Raw genomic sequence first — 24,587 nt, forward strand, 5'->3', positions numbered from 1 at the left:
GGGGCACTGCTGTTGTACCCTTGGGCAAGGCATTTAGCCCAGAACTATCTCAGTAAATATGCAGCTGTATAAATGGGTAACATGTTAAAAAAATGTTGCTATGGATAAAAGCATCTATTAAATGTCATTAATGTAATGCACACAATTTAGAATTATTATTGAAAATGCAGCACAATTATGAAATGATATTCTCTCATCATGATCTTACTGCTTATAAGAACAGAGCAGAATATAGAAAAAAACTATTCAGGATAGAATTGAATGAAATCCTCGATTTCAGCTAAATGTTGCTAGCACTTTGAATTACAGCATGCAGAAAAGTGCTTAAAAGCTTAGACCCAGAGCACTATGTTGAAATAGTTGCACTCAGGCACGGGCATATAAATTACAAAGGAGTACTCAGCAGTATGTATAGTGCCCTTCATATTTATTTATACCCCTGATTAAATAATATTAAAGTCATGATATCACCAGGAACAAAAATGTACATGTTGAATCAGTTTTCAAAATACAATCCAAAATTTTATAGTTTAATCTTAATATCATTGCAGAGGTCCAATTCATTTTGATCCCAAATAATACACTTCATTGCAGGGAACATAAGGGTCATATTTATTCACAATCCTGTTGTTGTTATTGTTAATTTAGATCCTCATCTAGTGTGGTTTGCAAGGTTCTTCACATATTTTTATGAAATTCTGGCATTTCTAAAGGGATTTTTTGGCCATTTTTTCTGATAAGCTTGATCTGGGCTCTTCAGACCTTTTGGATTTCATTTGTGAACTGTGTTCTTGTGTTTGATCCATAAATGTTAGATTGAAGACCTGGAATTGTGATAGCCAGATGAGAATACTGATGTTGTGCTCAGTTAACAACTTCTCTGTAGATGTGGATGAATGCTTTGGATAGTTATCATGCTGGAATATCCAATTTCAGCCAAGCTTGAGTTTCTTGGTAGAAAGAACCATGTTTCTGGCCCAAATGCCTCTGTACATGTTGGAGTTCATGACTCCATCTCCCCTCTATCTTAACAAGGGCTCCAGGACACATAAATGCAAAATAATTCCAGAACACAGCAGAACCCATTGCCACACTTCCCTGCACTAGCTACTGATTGCAGAACGCATCCATTTCACAAGTCAAATAGTGACAGTGACAAGTTGTGCCCATTCATGCTCATTTCCAAGTCCTAATTCCTTCATAAATCCCATACTGTCACCTTCACTGCCAGGGAAAAGAACTTCTCCTTCATCTCATGCCCCTTGGTGGCAGCACAAGGAATCAGACCAAAAGTGCCCAGTTGTGAAAGAAACGTTACCTTGATGCAATGTAACGGTGAATGAAGACATTACAAAGCAACTGTAAATAAAGATTTTTATGGTTCATTGCACTCCTTCTGATACCCTGTGACAGAGAGACAGTTATTGTGTCCTTTGTGGGAAAAGCCTGAAAGTCAGCTTTTCTAGGTCAGCAATACAAAACATGACAAGTCAGCCTCATTGTGCACATGAATTAATTCTCTCCCCCACAAGAATAAATAAACAGATAAACTCCTGAATTATGTGGGTGGCCATTCTGAACATTTCATAACATTCTGAAAAGAGTTTTATGGTTTTTGGGAAGTCCATTCCCCTTGGGATACTTGGGATTTTTTTGACACAAAAAAAGACCATGTCAGCTACAGAAACTTCACTTGCAATTAAATTGTAATGAAACCAAAGGCTGGAGCAGTTAGCATGCCTGCATGCGGGTTCACCGAGTTTAAACTCCTAAAGCACTGTTATTCGGAGAGCTATTGTGGGACAGTGGTGATGGGAGAGTGAGGCCTCATGAACCCAGTGATGGGTGGAACTACCTGGAGATATCAGTCACAGACAATCTCTTTAAAAATGCTGTGCATCACATGAAACATCATCCACCCGTGGCTTTGAAACACTGCAGTTTACTCACCTCTTTTTTCATGCGAACCACATTAAAATTAAAATGAATTAGTACATTATAAACTCAGATAAGAAACAAGCTGCAACGTGCCCCGTCTTCCAGATTTCGGAACGACATTCAGCATCTCCAGTCTGAAAAACAATTATTAATATGCTCAACTCCCTTGTGCTTTTTGATGTTAATCCAATTCTCCAATTTCATGCCCTCTTCTCTTCGACCTATTGGCGACCACGACAGCCTCACTATCCCCCTCTGCCGGCGATTCCCAGACGCGCTCCCAGTCTGGAATAAAGAAGGGAAGACAGCAGCGGGACACTAGTCTGCGAGCGAAGGATAACTTTAGTTGTAACTAGTTCGCTATCTTTTTTTTTCTAGAAATTGGGAACAACTGGGATCGCTGTTAAGAGGATGCTTTCTGATACAACGTACTTGATGTTTTGATTGATAAAATCTGCGAGCTAGCCAGACGCTAGTTAACGGTAAACTTAATGTGAAATTTCGGTTATGACAGAATCTACCTAGCCATTCGGCTAACTTTATGGTAGCTAGCTAATAATGTTTTGGAGAACATCAACATTAGCTACTATTAGCTAAGATCAAAGTAATTTGAGCCTTGTCCTTTATGTCGTTGTATTAACTTGACCTAGTGAGCTAGCGCGTGTGGCTGCTTCGCTAGTTTTGTTAGAGTTTGTTTGAAATTTATGCAAGCTGGTCGCTGTAATTTAAAGGGCTAAATACTTACAGACTACCTAACTAGCCATAGATTGCTAACTAGCTAGCTGGGTTCATTGATACATGAGCGGTAGCTGCTTAGCTAATGTGGTCATCGTGAGAATTTGGGAGAACGGGAGCATCAGTATTTTCTTTTCTGGAGGAAGTCCGTTCGCTTAGCTGGCTGGCCACACAGCCTATGAACTTGCTAACTTTCAGTTTCAAGTCACTGGACAGTGACTGGAAGTGATTTACAATCCTGCCGACGTGCTGAATGCAAGCACTACGGGAACTGTCACACTTTCAAATGCAAAAAGTATAATTAAAATCAAGCATTTTTAATCCGCTTCGTCCGCAACGATGGCAGGCGTGGTGCGCACCCTAAGCCGGTGTTTGCTCCCAGCCGAAGCCAGTCGGGAGCGAAGTAACAGCAAGGAGAGAAACCGAGATGCGAACCAGGAGCGGGAGGCGAAGCGCCGGAGCCGCGAAATTGATGCCATGCTCGCCCGCGAGAGACGCTCCGTTCGCCGCTTGGTGAAGATACTGCTGCTCGGCGCTGGGGAAAGTGGCAAATCGACATTTTTGAAACAAATGAGGATTATCCACGGGAAAGAGTTCGACCAGAAAGCCTTACTGGATTTTAGAGACACTATCTTCGAGAACATTATAAAGGTAATGTTCACACAATGACACAGGTTACGCGATGCTATTTCAAGTTTTGATTTTCATGCACACGCTTTATGTTTCAGTAACTCCTCTTCGTAGCATGCGAAGTCAGATCCAAAACTTTATCGCTACCGACTGGCAAACTTTTGAGCACTTGGTGAAGGAGTGTGATTGAAGCTGGCATAATTAACCGATAATAGTACATTTACAGATAAATCATGGCTTTTCTGCTTCTTTGGGTGTTACGTCCTTATTGTTGGTTGGGTTTTTGATTTCAGTACATCTGTTATCAGAAGCATTTCGTAAATTCAAGTTAAAATTTTATTGATCAAAAGGCCTGGAAGGTTTCACCGATTTGCAGGGTTTAAGTATGTCGTGCATGCCTGATAATTAACTAAAACTTTCATGTGAAAGTACAGGGAACGTTATCGATGTTAACACAGTTTAGACGGTATTTGGAGTTCTCTGTATATTTATTTGCGAACGTTGACAGATTATTGACTCAATTGTTTGTATCATAAGAAGTCAATATAATCTGAAAGGAAATTACTATAGTAGTGACAAATACAGAACAATGCATGCATTAAAACATAACAAAGTGAGTTTTCTCAACATATCAACACCAAAGAGTGTTAAATAGGTCAAGGGAATTTTATACGGAATAGTGATGACTAGGTACGAGAGGAGACAAATATCTGGTGTTGATCATGTGTTGCTCGTCTTTGGGGGGTTGAAAGTGCTACATATCCTGTAATAGGAAGCTGATGGAGGCTGTCCACAATACAAAATTGGCAGTACAGTACATTGACAGTACCCCTGTTTTCAGGGGAATCCAGGGGTTCAAATGGCTCTGTGCTGAGTATTGTACTGTTGAAGTGTCTGAACTTAGTCTTATACCCTGAAGGTTTCAGGTTCAAATCTCAAACGGGCTGTTGTACCAAGGGAAGGTACAATGCTCAACCTGAATCACTGCAGTAAATGTCCTGGAGTGTAAATGGGTGTGAAATAAGATATGTAAGCCTGGATAAGCACATTTCCAAAACAAATGAGTAACAATGTCCACAATTTAGGGCATGAGGTAACCAAGTCATTAGCCATTTCTGTAATGGCATTTCTGTAACCTATTACAGAAGTTAATTTGTTCCCTTCATTGACACAATAATGGCTTCTCTTGTGCTTCTCAGTTGTTTGAATTCTGCACAGCTTTCCATGTGCCCAAACCAACAAACCAAAGTTATCTATTTTATAGAAAGGCACCAAGGGCTGTTCCCAGAAAATGTGTCAGTGGTCCACTTTACGGTTATCATTTGCCAATATACGGTATTCGACCCCAAAATCTTTTTTGTTTGTTTTCGGAACATTTTCCACATGGTTACACCGGAGCAGTAGCCCAGATCAACAGTCAAAGGCTAGGCTTATCTTCAGTCTCCTGGTAAATCTAACCAATCACTTTCACTAGGTTTTATTTTCTCACAGAACCACCCAAGAGAGGGTGGAGGGGAGGGTGTGTGTCTGGCGCTCATGGTCAGACTGCAAGAAATCTGGTCGCTTTTATGTCTGAACTAAACTGAAGTCTGAAAAGTGGCGGTGGTTGTGAAGATTAGTGAGGGGATATCAGATTGTGAAGCTGGAAATTGCCAGAAAAAAGATAACCAGATCATGAGGGGTTATACTGAAAAACAATGCATGGTCAGTTAAGTTTCTGGAAGATCATCCGGGTGAGGTTACCATCTTTCCAGTCAATGTGTGTAGGACACTTCAATTCAGTATTGATCTGCTGTTCATAAACATGGAAACCGGAGGGCCTTTATTTTGGTTATAGTATGTGCATGAGTAAATCCAGGCGGTGGGAAACTGTTTTGCTGCAAGGGCACCATGTCTGGAATGCAGCAAACAGTTTATCCGTTCCCCTCGGAATCATGTGCTTCCCCCACGCTGCTCCGGTCAGGATGACTCAGAAAGCCGTGTGAAGCAACGTGCGTGAAAGAAATCTCCCTCGCATGCGCATCTGTTCCCCTCTCCCCGCACAACACGACTCCCCACAGCAATCGCTGGCTCAGCCTCTACGGATCGGATGACTCATAAAAGAAGCCATGATGTGGAGAGTCGCCAGATTGGAGTCGCCCGCTACAGATGTGCTGATGCCGGCTACCTCCGCCAGCGGAGGGATTTAGGTGGCTAGCCTCGCTGTGTGTCATTGTACCGTCCAGTGCCCAGAGATCTTTGATCATCTCACTCATTCACACATCAGATTTTACCTGCTCCCACATGTATTGATCCATACATAAGTGGTTGACCAATAAGATATTTATTTAGAGTTAGCCCTTGCGATTCAGGGATTGAATCTTTAAAATTGATATGATGGTATGTTCCTACCCTGGGACGGTATTCAGGGACAGCGCAGATTGAGCTAGAAAGATGAACTTAATTTTTCAGAGTTTTTATAGTTCTCTCTTACAGTTCTATTTTCAAACAGTTGGTTAGTTTCTGTGTCATCTGTATTTAGGCCATACATAATCGGTTGTCTGTTGGAAAGATCTTGATCATACCTGTATCCATGTACACACAGCATTTGATGGATTGTTTCTTTTCATGGCAGTTTGATTGCTTTAAGTTTTAGCGAGGGTGTATTCTCAAGGGATTTGGGCATCTGTTGCTGCAGTGGCTGCTATTTGCTTTGAGTGTTTTCTTGAAGCCTTAACCAGGAAGGGTGTGAGCACAAAAACCATGTCAGTGCGTGTGGCGGTGGATGGTGTTTAGCTCGCCTGATGCCAGTCAAGAGTAAACGCAGAGCTGCTGCGGGCGGAGCTGGTCGGGCCTGGTGTTTGCTGTCCGTCATTGTTATTTCAGTACAGATGTGATTCAACACTCAACACAGAACCAGTGCCGACAGGACTCTGTTTTACAGTCCGCAGAAAGAATCTCGGAAAGGGGATATCATGAGGGGAATTAAACTCGCCGTGCGGTCTGTGAGAATGAGGGGAGAAATGGGGTACGTTTAAATTCTCTGGCAGCGGAGAGTAACCTCTAGGAAATTATTGAGTATCTCTTTGCAATCTAAACTAGCTGAGTATAAGATCGCGCTCCCGGGAGAGGCAAGGCCTCCTGTACGGGGGTGGCTCTGTGGGCTCGGTACGCCCCAAAGACTCTCCCCTTTGCTTGTGTGAAAGGAGTTTGTTTGTGGATCTGTCTGAGTGTACCGGTCAAGGTCAATCTGCAGTGGCTCCAGTCAGATATAAACACTCAGGCCTATCTGTGCTCTGTAAGGGCCGGGAACCAGAGCCTGCTGCCTTGCACAGTGCAGCGGTCCACAATCATTTCATCTCTCCTCCTCCGCCCATGTGTGTCATCTCATTTGGGTTTTTTTCCGTGCTGTCAGAGCAGCCTTGAAAATGTGTACTTGAAAGGGGGGCTCCTTTGACCTCTCAGATTTCTTGGCCCTTGATTCCAACTGCGGTGCTCTTAATCCTTAACTTTGAGGTTCAAATGTAAGCATCCAGAATGCTTTTTTCCCCTCCGACCTTTTCTCAGAACACAGGTTGCCATGTCAGGGTGTCCGGGTAGTCAAGATTCTTTCAGTTGCAAATGAAATCTCGAGAGGCAGTGCCGCGTTCTTTGTTTACTACAAGCCTGAGAAAGTATCTAAGGCATTCTGTAACCGACAGGAATGTCTGTGGACGGCGTAGGCATTAAGAGCAGACTGTTAATCACAGAGACTACACACTCTTCGATCCTTCCGCATAGCCTTAAGTGTTGCAACCGAGGAATTCATGGGGTGGAGCTTTTAGGGCAGTAATACAGGGAGAGAGATTTCAGTTAAAATTTAGTCTGGCATTTTGGTTACTGCTGATACAGTGGCAGTGTTAGTACGGTCCCTCATGCATATGGAAGGGGAGCTTTGTGGACAAGCAAAATTGCAGCCTCAAATTGAGTGAACCTCACCAGACTCGCCAGCTATACAGAGGATGGCATTTGAAGGATTTTATTTTGAGAATAATTTGCAAAATTTGAATAAGTGTCGTCCTTTTTTACATTATTGTAAAACGCATGCCATTGCTGTATGTGGTGTTGGTTATAATTTTCAGATTTTTATTTATGCATACATAAACTGCTGTCTTTACTTGCATCTGATAAAAGTAAATTTGGCCACTTTCATCACATGTGCAGTAATAGCATGCTTCCCTCAACCATCTCCTTTCTCCTTCCCTCTTCTCCATGGCTCCCTCTCGTTCTGTCCCCTCTCTCTTATGTTAATTTGAGGCTGGTACAGAGTGGGTGTGACTTCTGGAAACACGGCTGCTGAAGAGGACACGATGTCTTATATGAGGGGAACCTTGTCTTATGGCTGTGGAATCAAGAACAAGATGATGTAGGGCTATAGGCGAGCGCCGACACGAGCGACTGTGAATTTCTGCTCAGCTGCAGGATCACAGGGTAGCCTGAGATCAGTCAGAGGAACTGTTCAACTGATTGGTTTGTGCCTCGTGAGTTCCATCTTTCCTTATTTCTTACCAGGTTTAGATATAGTTTTATTAATTTACTTTGTGTACTTGCGTAGGACCTTCATATGTGATCAGAGCTGAAGATTGGGAAGGGGTCCACAGTTGTAACTAGAGAGTAGGTGCACTGACCCCTAAAACTTGCCACAGTTCCTGAGGATTGGGAAGGAACAGGTCACTACAATACAGACATCTGTTTGTGTATGTAATATATAGTTTCATAGGTTAAAAGACATGGTTCCAAAACTGAGGTATTAACCAAGAGCATTGAACTATGTGTCTCTAATTCAATGTAGTACACAGCTGTGCAGTTAAGCAGCGCTTTGTAGAAGCAAAAAACAGGCAAGCCGTTCCCATGAAAAGTGTTCAAGAATGGAAAACCTGGACTGACTGACCTCAGTGTATCATTTACCTTGTGTTTTAACCCCAAACAGTTGTTAACAGTAACAAGCCAAGTATCACTGAGAGAACATGTTGTCTTGGTATGGTAGGGTCTAACTGTAAGTTCAGCCCTTTAGCTGAGGTACTCCTCCATAGCTCCTAGTAACTCCTGTAGTCAGGCATGCGGATGTAGGATTTAACAGCCTTACCAGGACTGTTGAATCTTAAATTTTACAGAGGGTCCTTGACGTGGTTTTTGGATGGCTTTTGAGTCGTTCCCTCATTAAGGCACAGAGAAAACCGCCTTCCCTCCCGTCTCCCGGAGACATGATTATTAATGACAAGGAGCAGTCAAATGCCAAATTCCTTTGGAGAGGGGCACAGACTGGTGCATAGTGCCAATGGCTGTATGTACAGAGAGACGGAGAACAGTTTGATCCCCTCCTTTTTAACAGATGACAGGGCCCCGTACTGCCTGTTCTGTTGGTCCAGGACAGGAGCATGGTGCCAAAGTTGTAGATTTACAGGAGAAACTGGGGACATTTAGCACTTAAGGGTTTGTTATTGTAGCAGCTCCACAGCTGGAGCTGAAGGGACACATGTGATTGCATCTTAACTGGAGTTTTCCTAATAAACTTTGCCGTGTTTTTTTTTTCATCATCATTTCCTTTATCATCATTTCAACCTGTATCAGCAAAACAAGGCCATCGATAATTTTCTTTTATACACTTTACACAAAGTTTTGCAGTGTAACTGCACCATAAAGATGATTACAAGACAAATGTAATGTGGTCCACACTCATCAGTGCAAACGTCTGACCCTGTGACTATTGGAATCTTTTCCAACAGCATTGGCTACTGGCAGTGCAAGGCTTTTACTGAAATAACAGCCAGGGAAAGTGTTTGTTTGGACATAACATTTATACTGTAAATCTGCTTTGGAAAGCTCAGGTTTGTGGTGTAGTTGGTGCGTGGTCTGTTCAGCTAAACTCTTTCCTGGGGATTCATTTTCACACTCCAAGCTCAATGACATGACATGTTACGTGATTGATGCAAGTTAAATGACTGATCATATCTCAGGGAACAGCCCAGTGACCTTCAAGCCTTTTTTGTTTGACAGCCTGTAATTTTCTGATTTAGACTGTGTTTGAACTGCTGAAACACAGTTTACTTCAAGTGTCAGATATTGGATGCACACTCAAGGTCTCTTCTGGTCTTTGTTAAACGTCTGGGCTGTATTCGCGGCTGAGGTTTGACAGAGCACCAGGGAACGCCGCCGGCTGACTGGATGCGCTCTCTCTCTCTCCAGGGCATGAGGGTGCTGGTGGACGCCCGCGACAAGCTGGGCATCACCTGGCAGAACTCGGAGAACGAGAAGCACGGCATGTTCGTGATGTCCTTCGAGAACAAGGCGGGCATCCCCGTTGAGCCGTGCACCTTCCAGCTGTACGTGCCTGCGCTCTGGGCTCTGTGGCAGGACGCGGGCATCCAGGAGGCTTACGGCCGCCGCAACGAATTCCAGCTGGTGAGTGCGTTTAATCGCCCAATCCTATCCATGGTCTTTAATGAGGAGACCCATATCTGCTAACGGGACATGTTTCCATTATGGCGGACCGTGTGCGGTTACTGGTGATGTCCGGTGTATGAGATCTCCGAATTTGTCTTTCCACGCGTATGAAATGGAAGAGAAAAATATCCTTACAAATGGTTTGAACATTGCCTGTTAATTATAACACAGGGAAATTTAATGACATTAGAGCAGGGTTTTCTTGGAAGATGAGGAGGTTCTGACAAAAACAGCACTTTGTTTCTGAAATTACTAGTATTGTTTCATAATGTTTCACGATCATTTATTAGTAGAAGCAATTTATTAGTAGAATTTGAAACCCAGACAATGTATCTGTGGGGGACGTGTTAGCACACATCAATTGGATGGCCTAGAGGTCTTATTTATAAATGCATGTTGTGTCTAATCATACACGTTGCCTGGATTTAATAATTTTTTGTCAGCGAGCTCTTGGTAAGCCTGATGTAGAAATGAATACTCAAAATGACTGGTGGACTGGTTTTCTCAGAGTCATGTCTCCATTTGTCTATTGCCAAGCAGAGGGAAATGGAGGCATTTAATAATCCAATAAGAATCCAGTGTTCACAGGCACACAGACACCTAGATTAAAAACACAGGGCAAGAAGCTGCTAAAATATGAAAGCGTTCATCAGCATAGGGGCTTGCACTGCATAACCTTGATTGCATGGGGCAACTTACTCAATGTTTAATTAGCCCGTCTAGTCTAGAGCTACTTCATTAACATGCAAATCCTGTGCTGCCTGTTCAAATCATTTTTATGAAGTATTAACTTGTGGTGGGGGTCCCATCGCCAGATGTATTCAGTAGCACAAGCAAATGGCTAAAAACTTGATGGAATTCAATTCACATGCATTCCTTGTGCAATCACAGAATTTACATCATTCTAGCATTTTATATTCAAGATAACAGATGATCTTTCTTTTGAGATAAGAAATTGTGTTATGAGTCAGTGGTCAGGTTGCACAAGTTAAGCTGTGGTAGGACCTGAATAGTGTAATGCTCACACTCACTTATCTGGGAGTGTTGTTAGCCTGGTCTGACACTGGTCTGTTGCTCATTCGATTTGAATGGATGCACTTCTGTTCTTTCATGCTGGAAGTTTCTCTGGATAAGAGTATCTGTAAATGAATGTAATGTAATGTAATCTAATCTTGCTGGTAAGAAACAGTGATGAAATTTTCAGCCTTTGTGTCTGAAGAAGTTTGCATGAAGCCTGCAGTTGACGAAGAGGTCAGTGCTCATTGCTGGGGATTTTTCATGGCTCGGATCTTCCCTTTGTGTAACAGTGAGCCATAGGCAGCCACTCCCTGTCTGTATATCTCCGCTATAGCTTTCATATCAAAGGCTAACCGATGGCCCCCACTGGCCGCCCTGAGGCTAATCTCGTTTTTCATAAGCTTACGAAGCCAGCTTTGATGAAGAGGCAGAGGCCTTGAAGTCTCCCATGCTAAAAAAGAAGGAAATCCTTCCTCTCTGACCACCATAAATGTGTTTTCGTCTGCCACTCACCGATGGGATTTCTGTACATGTGTCCAATAAGGCTGGGCTCTGTGACTAGATACCATCATCATCTTTAAACCAAATCACGTTGCAAGTATGATTCTTTTTAAGTGTACTCTGGGGTGTACCCCTTTTTTATTTCCTGAGTTCAGCTCATAATCCTTTTGTGACACAGAGAGAGATGACAGTTTAGAGTGATTCTTGGAGCCTGCAGCACAGATCAGGACAGGTTGAGGGCCTCTACAAGTATTTAGTTCTTACAGCTACGTTTGGTTTAATTCCATTCTTTTCCCTTGCAGACATTTCAGGGTCTGTGGAACAGTTTGTGTTTCTTCATTGTAACAGCAAGCGCAGAGCCAGCAGTTCCCGACCGGAGGACGTTGATTTAATAACCGATTGGCAGCATGTGACAAAACAATGGGAAAAGACACAAACCGCAAAAGCATTAGCTTTCTTTGCCTTGCATACTGGGTTTCCCCCTGCCTGCTGTTTTACGGATCAGACATTCTCACCAAGAGATTTGAATGTTATTTCTCGGAGGACTGGAAGAAGTTTCTGTTGTTCATGGCTGCAAGTGCGTGAACGTGTGTATGAGCGGCTCTCTTGGCGCAGTGGATACTTGTAGTCATTGAGTGGAATGTTCAGAAAATGAATACGTAACCTCAGATTAACAAAAGGAGTAGTGAACCCTGTGCTGTTTATCCTGTGGTTTAAAGAGTTCCAGAACTGTACGTTGTAGGAGCAAGCCAACAGTGACCTAACTTTTGAATGACCTAAGAATGGTTTTCTCCTCAACGTGCTGCACCTAATTACATGAGCATGAGCAGGTAGTGCCAATGAAAAGGAATGGGATTGATTGTGCTTTGTGGATCTGCCTGGTCCACGTGTTCCCTGCATTGGTCTGGCACGGAGCCATCTGCCAGTCTCTCGCCCCCGTCCCATAACAGGCCCGGATGCACACATGCGACGACCTCATTAAAAAAGATAGAGACTCGGTTTTGTCTTGTGGCACAGAGGTTACTTTGGAGAAAGGTCATTTTGAATGAAAAATGGCCAGACCTCACATCCCTTCAACATGTCATTTAAAGTGTTTCTGTTCAGATGGATGAGGCAGGGTAGAATGAATACACAGTATCCTCACAGTATCCTCATGCCCTGTCTGAATCCCCTCCCTGTGTTGAACTCTCAATGTTCAAATGTCCCTCAGCCCACATAAGAACACCACACTGTTCCTTTCAGATAAATGCAATCTTTTGCCCCACTCAGTATTCAAATGGACTTCCTTGCATGTGTTTAAATCTCTTGTAATTACACATCAGATGCATGTAGAGTTGCCAGCACTGCTTTCTCTGTCCGAGAGACACACAAGTCTATTCACACAGCAAAGCGATGCTATTGTACTCCACACAGGGTGCATGTCAGTGGTTTTTGGTTCCCTTCTCAATTACTTCTCAATTTTTTGGAGAGGGAATCTACATGTAAATTACACTTGGTGCTGGGGGAGTGGGAGGACTCAACAATGATGGCATTATCTAAGTCTGGTTCCGACTGCCTGTGTGCGCAACGCAAATCCCTTTAATTCCCAAAAGCAGTGTGTCTGTTCTGGCATTTTTTGTGGTCAGGCCCCTGACACAATGTCCTATCTGAACAAGGGCCCGTTTGTGCAGGCGATTGCCTTTGTGCCCCCCCCCATCCACGATGAGTTCATTGTTGTCGTTATCGTCAGGGTTATCCGCTCTTACTGAAAGCGTGCTCTGTGGAATTTGGGTGAAGTCAACACCAGGATGGTGAGTTCTGACACGGGATATCCCTACACCTCATTAGAGAGTATGCGGTGAGCAGCAGTTCACCAGGCTCCTATCTGACGGCACAGAATGTCAGGCCTCTTTGTGCCACACACTGGTCTCCAGTTATCTTGCCTGTGGAGCTGCTGGGAGTTCAGACACTTCAATGGGATTGGGCCATCTCAAACTGCTGATATCTCCAGCACATTCCATGTGTGTACTTGTGTCTCAATCTGTGTTTGAATATATGTCTGGACGTGTGCAGATGCTCTGTTCTCGTATCTATTTTTCGTATCTGTCCAAGAGCACTTGACTTGTTTCCTGTTGATGTCCTTGCCCTACATTCTTACACGTGGCCTGTCACCCACTTGGCTGCTCAGGTGTCACTTGTGGTTAGATGCGGAACTGTGTTTCTGAAGCTCGGAGTTTGATATTGGGTGGGCTAAACTTTGTCTTTCTGTTGGGCTTGTGCACAGTGAGGCTTGTGCACACTCTAGAAGACAATTTCCTTATCATCCTATACCTTGAAATGGGCTTGAGCCGTGCGGTATTCAACATCAATGTCTCGTCAGTCCTGTCCTGCACTTTCACATTCTGTCTTTATCTTTGTCTGTGTCTGGTCAGCCACTCTGATAGTTTTAATGCGTGAGGCCTGGATCCACAGATGAAGAGTTTTCTCAAGATGCCTGGGTTCGAGACACGAGTTAAGGAGTTGCATTTTTGTCCCCCCTGATAGGCTCCAATGGACAGCCTTCTGCAGTGACAGGTTTACCTGATGTGAGCCATGCAGAATATTGCAGCAGACTTGGGTATTCCAGAGAAATACTAATTCTCCTTCTCCAATTGATTTATCTATTGGGTAGATGCAGAACATTAGCCATTATAGTGTAGCATACAAATGGCAAATGAGAAAGTGCAGCATAACATGTTGCTTACAGCTACATTACCTTAAATGGAACACTGAACCATCTAACATTGTAAAAACATCAATCCCTAAGTGAATCTCCAGTATTAATCATCATATGTAGATGTTATGAATAATCATATCTACATGTTATCTATCAGTACAGCTGCACAACAGAAAATGGCACAGATATGCCTCGGGTCTTACTTTAACTAACTGGTTGCGGGGAGACCTGAATCTGATGAAATTCCGCATTGTGTCCTTCGAGTTGCTCTGAAGTGTATCTTAATGTTATCAGATTGGGCTTGTGTACCGAACGTGCGCGGACAACACGCGGCAGAGACAGCTGTGTGGAGATGCAGGGAGAAGGCCTTTCCCACTCTGCAGACGTGCAGCGTCTCTCTCCGGGCTGCAGAGCTGGAAGGACTCCCTGGGATATGGGATACGGGAGCTGTCCGGCGTGGGTGGAGCGCAGCTGTAATCAATCTGAGTATTCCCAGTAGGCCACACTGGCACAGGCCATGAGAAACACGAGGGGAGAGCTCCGTCGCTCCTAAAATTTCTGCTTTCGCACAAAGGGAGGGGGGCAAGCCGTCGAAATTCATCGTGAGCTACAAATTGAGGAGTGTTTCGCCACCTTTAGAGGTGTGCATTGCGAGATTGAAATTACTGAGTTCAGATATCACTGGAATTTATGAAGTATGTTGTGTGAGAATCATAGAAATCAGTTCTAATGTTGCTCAAATGTAAGGACAAAGTGCTGATTTGAATAGCCCCCAAAGTTCTCCTCTTGATGCTGTACAGAAACGGTATGATAGCTTGTCCACAGGTGCAAACCCTGGTAAGAGGCCAAGCACCGTGACATGAATTTTCAGTGCTGTGTAGTGACAAGCAATTTTACAACTTCTGTTTAAACAGGCGCCTCGCTCTCTGAAGTTTGAGTGTTGGCATTTTTCAGCAGAGCAATGTGTATTAGCTGGCACAAAAGGACCATATTTAAAAAGATGAATACCCTGAACATCCCCTCATGCTGATTGTATTTATTAATTCATTTAGTTCCATACTGTTGTGTACACACACCCTTACCCAGGGTGTCATACAGGCACACTGCCCAGAGATCTTTACTAAAGCTATTTAGGTGCTTTGCTGAAAGGTACAGTACAGTTCCCCTGCTGATTAAGGCTTGGAACCTCGTGGTCTCAAGCCTGGTTCTTTGATCGCTGCTCAACAGTGCTACATTCAAGGAGCAAGGAGCCTTGCTGAGCCCAGATGGGATTTAACATGCAGCCCACTAAATTATAACCCATGAGGGGCAGCGAGAGGCCCCTGGGATCTGATTGCAAATCAGTTTTTGGATACCGGGGATTTCTGTCAAAAACTGACATCTTACCATCCTATTATGGCTGAATGGCTGTAATCTACAGCTGCATGCTGGGGAAATGGAATAACAGTCATTGGACTCTCCTGCTGGGGGAAACTGTCACTTGCGCTTATATTAGCAATATGGGAAATTTAGTCATGAGCTTTTGTGCAATTTAACCACAATGTGCTGCAAGAATTTGTGCTGCTAAAAGACAAAGTGCCTTGCATTTGGATTGGAGATATGCAGTGTGACGGGACAGAAATTGTGCTTTGCATGCAGGCCTTTGGGAATCTGTAAGCAGGAAGTGTGTGCAGCTTTGTTGAAGGTTAACATCTTGCCCTCCTAACCACAGCAGCCCACAGCCAGAAGTCATGGACCAGTAAATATTTACTGTTTGTTTTTTTTTTTTATGATTTCCCCCTCCTACCTACAATCGTACAGTGGAGGAGAAAAAGCAGGATTCCCAGTTTCTGGCCTGGTCTATGTTTGTGCATTTTTTCTTGACAGACATTTTAGAAAATGCTGTTACACAGTGCTGATCTTAAGTATGAAAGTGCAAACATACAGGGGGTAGACAAAATGTGCGAAACCTGCAAATGAAAAAGGATGCATATTTTGAAGTACACAGTTGTGTATTTGCATATTTTAAAACATTTTTATGCATATTTTTAAATCACAGTTAAAAAGGAGTCTAGACATGTGCCAGATTAATGTCAGATTAATTAGGCCTAATACTTTAATATGTGAGATTCTAAAGCAACATTTGAGATCTAGCAGATTTTGAAAGAGGTCAAATAGTTGGTGACTCAATTGCAGGTGCATCAGTCACATAAAAGGCAAAATTGTTTAAAGTGAAAGGGAACAGTGTCAAAATCATGATGTCATATGCCAAAGGAAAACTGCATCAGGAAAATGGAACAGTGGTTGCAAGTTGAATCTCACTGTCAGCAATGGATGGACATAGGGTGACGACTTCTTCTTCTTCTTTTCATATATTTTATTCTGTTCATATATTGTTTGGTGTTTCCATTATTTTGTCTACCCCCTACATTTACATAGTGCTGGTCCTAAATATGACAGTGCAAACATACTTACACAGTGCTGGTCTAAAGTATGAAAGTGCAGAAATGCTTGTGGAGTATTACCATGAAGCGCTGTCTGCTTGGAATGAAGACCACTCTGCCTTATTTTTAACACATGTTCCTTTGCATGCCACATTAATGTGCCATCATTTATCATTTCCTGCACAGTTACAATCACTTACTACAAAAGAGTTCTTGGCCCATTTCTCTGACCGTTTCACTGTTTCCCTATTGGGCAGTTATGGCTTCAGGGGTGTTTGCAGTGTGCTGGGGCTAGCGTTAGGCTTCTGGCATGGTTTATACCGCAGCTGATTACAGAGGTATGGATGTAGTTAAGATGACAAGGTTTAGAGTGTGAGTCTCAGGTCAATATTGAGTAAGGCATGACTGGTCTTTAAATCATAACCATGCTTTATGTAATCAGCTCTCCAGCCCGCTCCAAACCTAACACCACTTTCAATTATAGTCTATTACTTTTTCCAGCTTTAATTGGAAAGGATCAGCATATTGAATGCATTTTACATTAGATCAAGCAGATGTGATCCAGTTTACTGAGAGGCTAAGAGAAATAGGCTGTTTTTTTTAGCATGGTCATGTTCAATTTCAAATCTAAGAATTTTTTGACTTGCAAGTTTCAGATTTTACCACAGAGATTCAAAACAGCTGTGACAATGTCACTGTGTGCGGAAATACTGAAAATGGTACTAAACAGGCCTTAACTCTGGAGCTCATAAAGGGCTCTAATCCTCATGTGTAACTAATGATAAGCGTGTGTTAGGCATTGGGACCCCATGTCAGTAGATGGGTGTGTCATTACTGTGGTCCCTCTACACACACTGTGATTCTCCATGGTGTTTTGAAGGTTTGGCCTAGTTCTCTCGACACGCAATTTAAGATAGTCTTATCACTTAGACTCCTGTTTCTCTGTGGAAATCAAACAAAGCAGAATTATTTTTCTATAGACAAATATCTTTCGAATCAATTTCTCTTTTTCTGTGTGGGGCTTGTAAAGACAGAACCCTTCATTAACAAAAGCATGCTTCACATTTTTCAAATGAATGTCAAGATATGTAAGCTCTCTCAAGGACAGGCCATGTGTGGGACACCACAAAACCCAGAGGTCCTTTCCATTGAAAGCATTGTGAACGAGTCATCTTTTCAGACAATGTTGCAGAAAAAGGATGTTTTTTTTTCAGAATTCCTAGATTAGGTGAGAAAGCGATGGACAATGTCTCTTTCGTTTTCTGCTGATATTTTGCTTGGTGACTCGCATTGACCGGTGGTGTCTGTGCTGCAGGATGTAGAGATGTCACAGTTTTATGGAAAGGTGACAGAAAGCGCCTGTTATCTGAGATCCAGTGATGCACACACTGTGTCTGCTTCCTGACAGTGTGTTATGTGTCCCGCTGTGCCGTACTCAGGTAGGTTACTGCCTGAAAAAAAATGCCTGACTGTGGTTTGCCTGTGTGTTCCTTTGGCTTTCCTCCTGCAAAAACGGAAGCTAGACCTCCCTTGCACTGCCCACTGAACGCCTCTCTTTATGCAGCAAGTAGGATTATCGTGCAAAGTCATGAATTATTTGCCCATGTGCTGTAGGGCATTCTGGAGTTACCTTACAAAGTTCTGTTTATATGTATGTGTGCGTGCGTGCGCCTACGTGTATGTGCATGTATGTGTTCCCACAACAGGCTGCTATAAGCTGATCTACAGCTATTTTTAGCATACAATTTCTTTTACATCGGTAATTAAAAGAATGAAAATGATCCCAGTTTGACTCGCAGTCATCTCAGAAGTAACCCTGCGTTGTTTTTCCTATTTAAGAGACTTCCTGGCCAATGTGGGCCATTAGGAATAGGCCCCACAGCTAGTTGTGTTTCTTCCTCTAAACTGAGGAAGCCAGTCCGAGCCAAGGCAGGGATACATTCTGCTGCGTGCCAAGGAAAGCATCCGCACACAGCAAAGCTGCAGTGCTCCATGTGGGTCAGTGTAGAGGGAGGGGGGACTTTAAGTACTACAGCTGAAGCATTCTCTGCCTGGCTGATGCCCTTATCCAGGGTGACTGGAATAGCTTTTTTTTTACATACTATTCATTTGCACAGCTGGGTATTTACTGAAACAGCTCAGGTTAAGCGTGTTGCTTCAGGGTACAACGGTGGCCCTGTGCCCCTAGTTCCTCCATGCCACCCTGAAGCAGCCACCGAGAGCCGCTCTGTCACTCACCGCGGCCAGCAAGGGACACACTGGCACCGCCTCGGCAAACTTATTCAAGCGCTCGGGGACCGCTTGTCGAAATCTTGTCAAACATTCCTTTTGTAAAGCCCGATAGCGCGGGTGCCAAAGGGAAGACATTCTTCTGGCCTTACTCACAGCTCTCTGCTAACGCTGTAAACAGCAAGAGTTTCTGCCACTGGTCCTCCGCCAGTCTCCCGGTCTTCCGCCCCTGACCCTAGGTGACTCTGGAGACCCTATACCTTCGCACTGTTCAGAACCACTTCTCTCATTACTGTTTTAAATAAATTTCAATCAAGCACTTTATATGTGCTATAGCTAATGTAAAGTATATCATAATCATAACTGTCATTCAATTACCTGTTATTTAATTATTTAATTCGTATAGCTATTAGCCATTTCATAATCATAGCTATTTTTAATCAATTCTACATGTTTTGACAGGTCACAGGTAATAGACTTAGACTATAAAGCAATATACTTTGTAGGCTCTTGAAGCCACAAACTACAACACATTCGCATGCACACAAATTTGAAACTTCATGTGAGCACTGTACATTACATTATATATTGCGACTTAGCATCTGTGCAGTGATTTATAAAGCAGTACAGAGCACCAGGGAAAATGTATAGCATTAAACCTTTTTATATTGCTGCCCAAGTGGCAGTTTAAGTAAATATTGGATGCATTCTACAGTTGGTCAGTGCACGCTGCCTCATTGATGTCCAAGCTACTGAGCTAGTGAAAAGCCCCACTGCATTCAGCTGTGCAGTGAGGCCAACTGAAAAGCATGATAACTTTTGATGACCAATCCAAAGTAAATAGCTGGAGTGTTGGTGGAGGGTGGGAGGATTTGTGTGCGGGGCTGACTGGAAGTGACGGTTAACTGTGGAACATGAGCCGCACTCCCAGGAACGCACTGATAAGGGCCAAAGGCACATTCTGCAGCGACTTTCTCTAGGGATGGGTCCCTCTCCAACCATGGGTCCTTTGCTCGACTCACCCAAATGCATGTTCCGGAACCAGTGCAGCGGCTCCCTCCAGGCATAGATCCTTTGCTCAGATCATCCAAAGGCATATAGAGAGCTCAATTAAGGGATGGTAAAATTTAAGAGCATGCTACTATAAACAATGTACTCTTGATTTTCTTTTTCTGATTTTTACATACATTACCTATCTTTGTTATTTCTTATTAGCATCTTACCGTATTTGACATGGATTTATGTTAGTTGAATTTTATGAAGTTAAATACTGAAGAAAAACTGACATAAAACACAGAGGCCATATGTCTGTGCCATTTATATTTCTGGATAGTACATTGATTTGAATATTGCAGTATATATGGTACATTTAAGAATAGACATTTATCAATATACAGCTGCATAAATGATACATTTATTCAGCTATTGTGTTCACTTTTCTGGTAAATTTGGTTTATTGCAAATTGGGAAGTTTACACCTGTCTGAAGAATGCAAGGTGACTCTTTAGACATAACTTGTTTGTGTATCTGGTACATATCTGGAATTCATTTGGTATTTCATGAATTATGTGTTACATTTTGATACATTTGATACATTTTGAGCCTATGTATGTCTTCTGAAATTGTGTTTTGATCTTTATATTAACTGCTGCTTTTGTGGAATTGATTTTGCTGAATTGGTAAGCCCTGCAGTCCCTCTAATCTCATCAGAGCATCGAAATATTACGTTTGGGTAAATACTGTGTTCATATTGCATTGTTTTGCACTAAATCTCCACATGTGCTTTGGTGGAGTTGGAAGGTGAAATTGGATCGAAAGGAAGCCTGCTTTATCTGCTTTATTGCTTTGTTTGTGGGGTCTGAACTGAGTGGGAACGCGCTGACCTCTGAGAAATCCAGCACACTCGTTTGCGCGGCGATACAGTGCCGTGTCATCTGCTTGTTAGCATAGTGCAGATGCAGACCTGTTTTCCTACAACAGTACTTAATGTGCAGATGAAAAGGAGCCACAGCTGCTGATTCCCTGTTGGCTGCTTTTAACAGAGGAAGCAGCCTCGGTTTGGCTTGGCTCTCACACTGAAATCTTCGCTTCTCTTCTGTCTGAATTGATACGCTTATCTGACGTCTTTCATTAAACGCTGTGCCTCGTTTCACGCCTGTTATATCAGCCGGAACCACCCCCCACCCCCCCCACCCCCCCTTTACCTGCTGACTGCTGTAAGTTTTGCGAAACGCACCGGAAAGAATGGCCCTTCTGTCCGCCCCCTTGTCTTTCAGCAGTGCGCATGGCCTTCAACAGTGTCCCATTGTGGAGGAAGTCCATGCTTTGTCTGGGAGCAGCCCCGCAGTCTGCGAGAGGGGTGAGAGGGGTAATTGTGTAACGTTCCGGAATGCGGCCAGACCTATCGAGGGAGCCAGCCGTCCGTAACAATGCTCGGACGCTCTGAAGCCAAGTTCTCCCTCACAAACACTTTGGATCCAAATAAAATGTTTAATTAAGAAAAAAAAAAACACAAGACACAATCATAACGCTGAATTTAGGCCTTTGGTGTAAATAAATAATGTTTTTGGCATTAGGCGATCAATCCAGAGATTAAATGCTTGAACCTCTATACTAAAGCAACAGTAATTTTGTGCATTGTACTTGCATACTGTATATGCCAGAATACTATAATCAAATTATCTTCAATGCCCTGTTATTTCAGGAAGTCATCACATCCACAATACCATAGCGTTCTAGTGGGCAACCCTATGTTAAAATATGTATTCCCGCAGATGTTACTTTTGGGCAATTATAAGGTTTGTTAGAGATGGTGAAAGATATTTTTACTGACAAAAAATACCTGCAGATCAAGACTCAGTTTATCTAGTAGAACTGCTGTGATCTCATGGAAGTGCAGTACTTTATCCCTTAGTTAAATGCATTTTGCCAGTGGCAGATGTGGGATTTTTTGGGTTAAGTTGTCCTGCACAGCAATGAAACTCTCACAGGTCAAAGCCTGCAGCCCATAAAAGTATATTATGACTTTATCCCAGTGCCGCAGATGATCTCTGGGATAAAACAACTGGTTTTTGCAATGAGCAAGTTGTGATTGGCAGATGAAGAGCGTGTTTGCCGGTAGCCCCTTCTCTCCGTGGACGGCGTGCACGCTTTGATCAATGCCCCAGATATTTCTGTTCGTCTCTTTTTTAAGCTTTAATAAGGGTTTGGGATTGGATCTCTCAGGAATAATGGCACAATTTCCTTTTCCTCAATTATGTTTGTTGCTGTCATTTTTTTAGTCTAAATGTATGTGTTTGAAGTGTTTAACCTACACTGGGGGGGGGGGTCATTCAAAATATAGCTGTGTACATATTCCAGCGGATGTTGCTGTTATTTTTGGATACCGGTTATGCAATCTGCTGTTATTTTTTCCGAGTAAAAAGTAACCATAAATAACAGTCTCCTTTTCGATTGTAATCGGTAAGTGGCGTTTACGGGAGCAGCAGCTGTGTTTTAGCTCTGTGGGGCTGCCTGCTCCCCTCACGAGAGCCCCTGACAAGTTTCTCCTATTGTTTTTTTTTTTTTGTTTGTTTGTTTCTTTGGCGTACGAGCCAGCTCTCATTTTGACTTTCCCTCAGTTCGCCTGCCAGCTGTGCCAAGGCAAGGCACAAGTGACCCGTCTGTTTCCTCTGGAAGCCCTTGGAAAATGAGATTCTCTCAGCGGGGGAAGTTTCTTGCGCCTGTCCCCTTCATTCGCGGCCCGCCATTTTCAGCGGACGCAGTGGCAGTGAAGGCAGAGGCGGTGTGAGTGGCGCCATGCTGAAGGCGTGTCAGTTCTCACGTGGTCAGAACCCCCTCGGAAGACAGGACCAGAGAAGCAGCCGCCATGCGGTGGGGTCACCATGAAGGCCATTACAAAGGATGGACACAGTGGAGTGAAACTCTGAAGTGTGTCAGCTTCACCACCTCTGCTGAATGTTCAAAACCCAGGGAAAGCGATCAGATGTGCCCAACATTTCTTAAATGCTCATGTAAGCACCTTCTGCTTCTCTGGGTTTCCATTTCAAGTGCTGATTGTCTTGCTCCGACAATGCTACAATGAATCTCAGTGTCTGTAAGTTACATGATCAGTGGTGTGAGGAAGATTCTGACCCATTCTGACCCTAGGTGCCTTTTAATGTCCTGTTTATCCATGCCTGAGCTGGTAGGCAAGGACAGGTGAGGCAGCGCAGCCGTGGCTGACATGGTAGGATGGAAAATGTTTGCAGCTTCGGTGAGGGAAACTTCGTTCAGTGAAGCTGTTCAGCTGTTCAAATACATTTCGAGCTGTAAATTTATTCTCTTGGCACTTGGGCCACTTGCTTTACCCACAACGCCCCAACAATGTTTTTACATAGTTTTAATTTTTACACGGACAGTCATTTCCACTCCTACTGTGGAAGTTTGCACCTTATGTACAGTATAGGGTCAGTCAGCATAGTCTATAGTATACAGCCGTCATGTTACTGTAACAGTGCTCTGTATAACATTTTCAGTTTGGCACAGGGTAATATAGCACTGTGATGCACTTGTACAAATCTGATCAGGTGTCTTCTATATCTACTGTTATTCATTTGGTCTGTGCATATATGCACATATATACCTTTGCTTTGTAAATTACTTTGGATAAGGGCATCTGCAAAATCTAAATGAAAATGTCAGTTAAGAAGACATAAGACCACTGGCTATACTATGTTCTGGCCTCAAGGGTTCTTTAGTCTTGCTTTGCAGTTTTTCCTGACTAGCAATAACTATTTTCAGCAATTTCTTTCTTCTTTACTTAGACAATGTTTTAATGCTGGCAGTCCCAGAAGTCAGCTAAGAATTTCACAGGTTAACTTACCTCTTTAATGGCCAATACAATAAAAGTGACATTTTCCAGTGCATGAACGTTGTCTGTGAACATCACAATTGCCCTGTTCTGTCTTGTGTCAGCCACTTTGACAGTTGTTTCTGGCTGCAGTGTGTCTGAGAGGAAGTGGGTGAATGAAGTGCCAGCAATATCCAGGACAGGGTAAATTGGCCAGTTATCACAGCCTTTGGTGCTCAGAGCAATGATACAGGGCTTGTTTGACAAATAGCCTTGGCCTAAATTATCCTAGAAGCTCTTGTGTGATTTGGCCTGGTGTTGATTTCCTCCTGTTGACAGCATTCCATAAGGAAAAGACTTAAAATACAGGTGCTAGGCCCATACTCGGGGTCTTTGTCCAAAAAGTAAGCTTTAGGTCAGACGAAGTTGAGGTGACACCCCAACGTTGACTTCGTTTCTTGAGGTGCTGGAGCGTGCAGAAGATAACAAACAAAATTTAAAATGGAGGACTGCGGAATTTGATACATAAATTCCATCGTACCGTTTGCTGGCACCTCATGCTGTGTGCCTGTGTGGCCATGCCTTCAGTTCTCATGTGATGTGATGACAGGGGGGATACTGCTCGGTGAGGTTTTTATGTAAACCTTATTCGGTTTCCTCACCTGCAGCAGCTCACAGGCTTTTTCTAATCCCCCCTCCAACGTCCATGAGAAAATGGGGGAAAGGAGAAGGCTTGAGTATCTGCAGCTGATGTTACAGTAAGCTGTAAAAGGCCTTGTGAAACAGATGGCAAGCGTGTTGTTTACTTTGCTAAATTTCCAAACCCCAAGGAGCTTATCTGGGGGGGGGGGGGGGTTAAATTTACGAGCAGCCGTGTCCTTAGATGTTTTGCTCTGGTAAGAGAAGGCCATTTTTCAGTATATATATATTTTTTCCTTGTTCTGTTTCCAGCCGTGTCTGATGTCCAGGCCCGTCGCTGAATGCGTGTCCCTCCGGAGCCTCCATTAGCTTCGGCAGGGAGATGAGATAGCGAGGTCTAGCAGATCTTATCGGTGGTGTGCAGAAAGTGGTTGCACCCTAGCCCAGTGAGAGGAGAGCAGAGACGCCCCACACACAAGTGGACCTG

At 43.3% G+C, this 24,587-nt stretch overlaps 1 protein-coding gene across 1 annotated transcript in view; it reads left to right on the forward strand.

Annotated features, from left to right (window-relative positions):
- The first annotated feature begins 2,574 nt into the window (after positions 1 to 2,574).
- gna12a (guanine nucleotide binding protein (G protein) alpha 12a) overlaps positions 2,575 to 24,587 on the forward strand; it is a 30,586-nt gene continuing 8,573 nt past the window's right edge. Inside the window, exons 1-2 of the mRNA XM_036552411.1 lie at positions 2,575 to 3,324; positions 9,508 to 9,723. Of these exons, the coding sequence (XP_036408304.1) occupies positions 3,013 to 3,324; positions 9,508 to 9,723 (528 nt within the window). The 5' untranslated portion in view covers positions 2,575 to 3,012. The remainder of the gene's footprint in view (positions 3,325 to 9,507; positions 9,724 to 24,587) is intronic.

Source organism: Megalops cyprinoides, chromosome 19 (genome assembly GCF_013368585.1).
Source record: "Megalops cyprinoides isolate fMegCyp1 chromosome 19, fMegCyp1.pri, whole genome shotgun sequence".
NCBI classification, from domain to species: Eukaryota; Metazoa; Chordata; class Actinopteri; order Elopiformes; family Megalopidae; genus Megalops; species Megalops cyprinoides.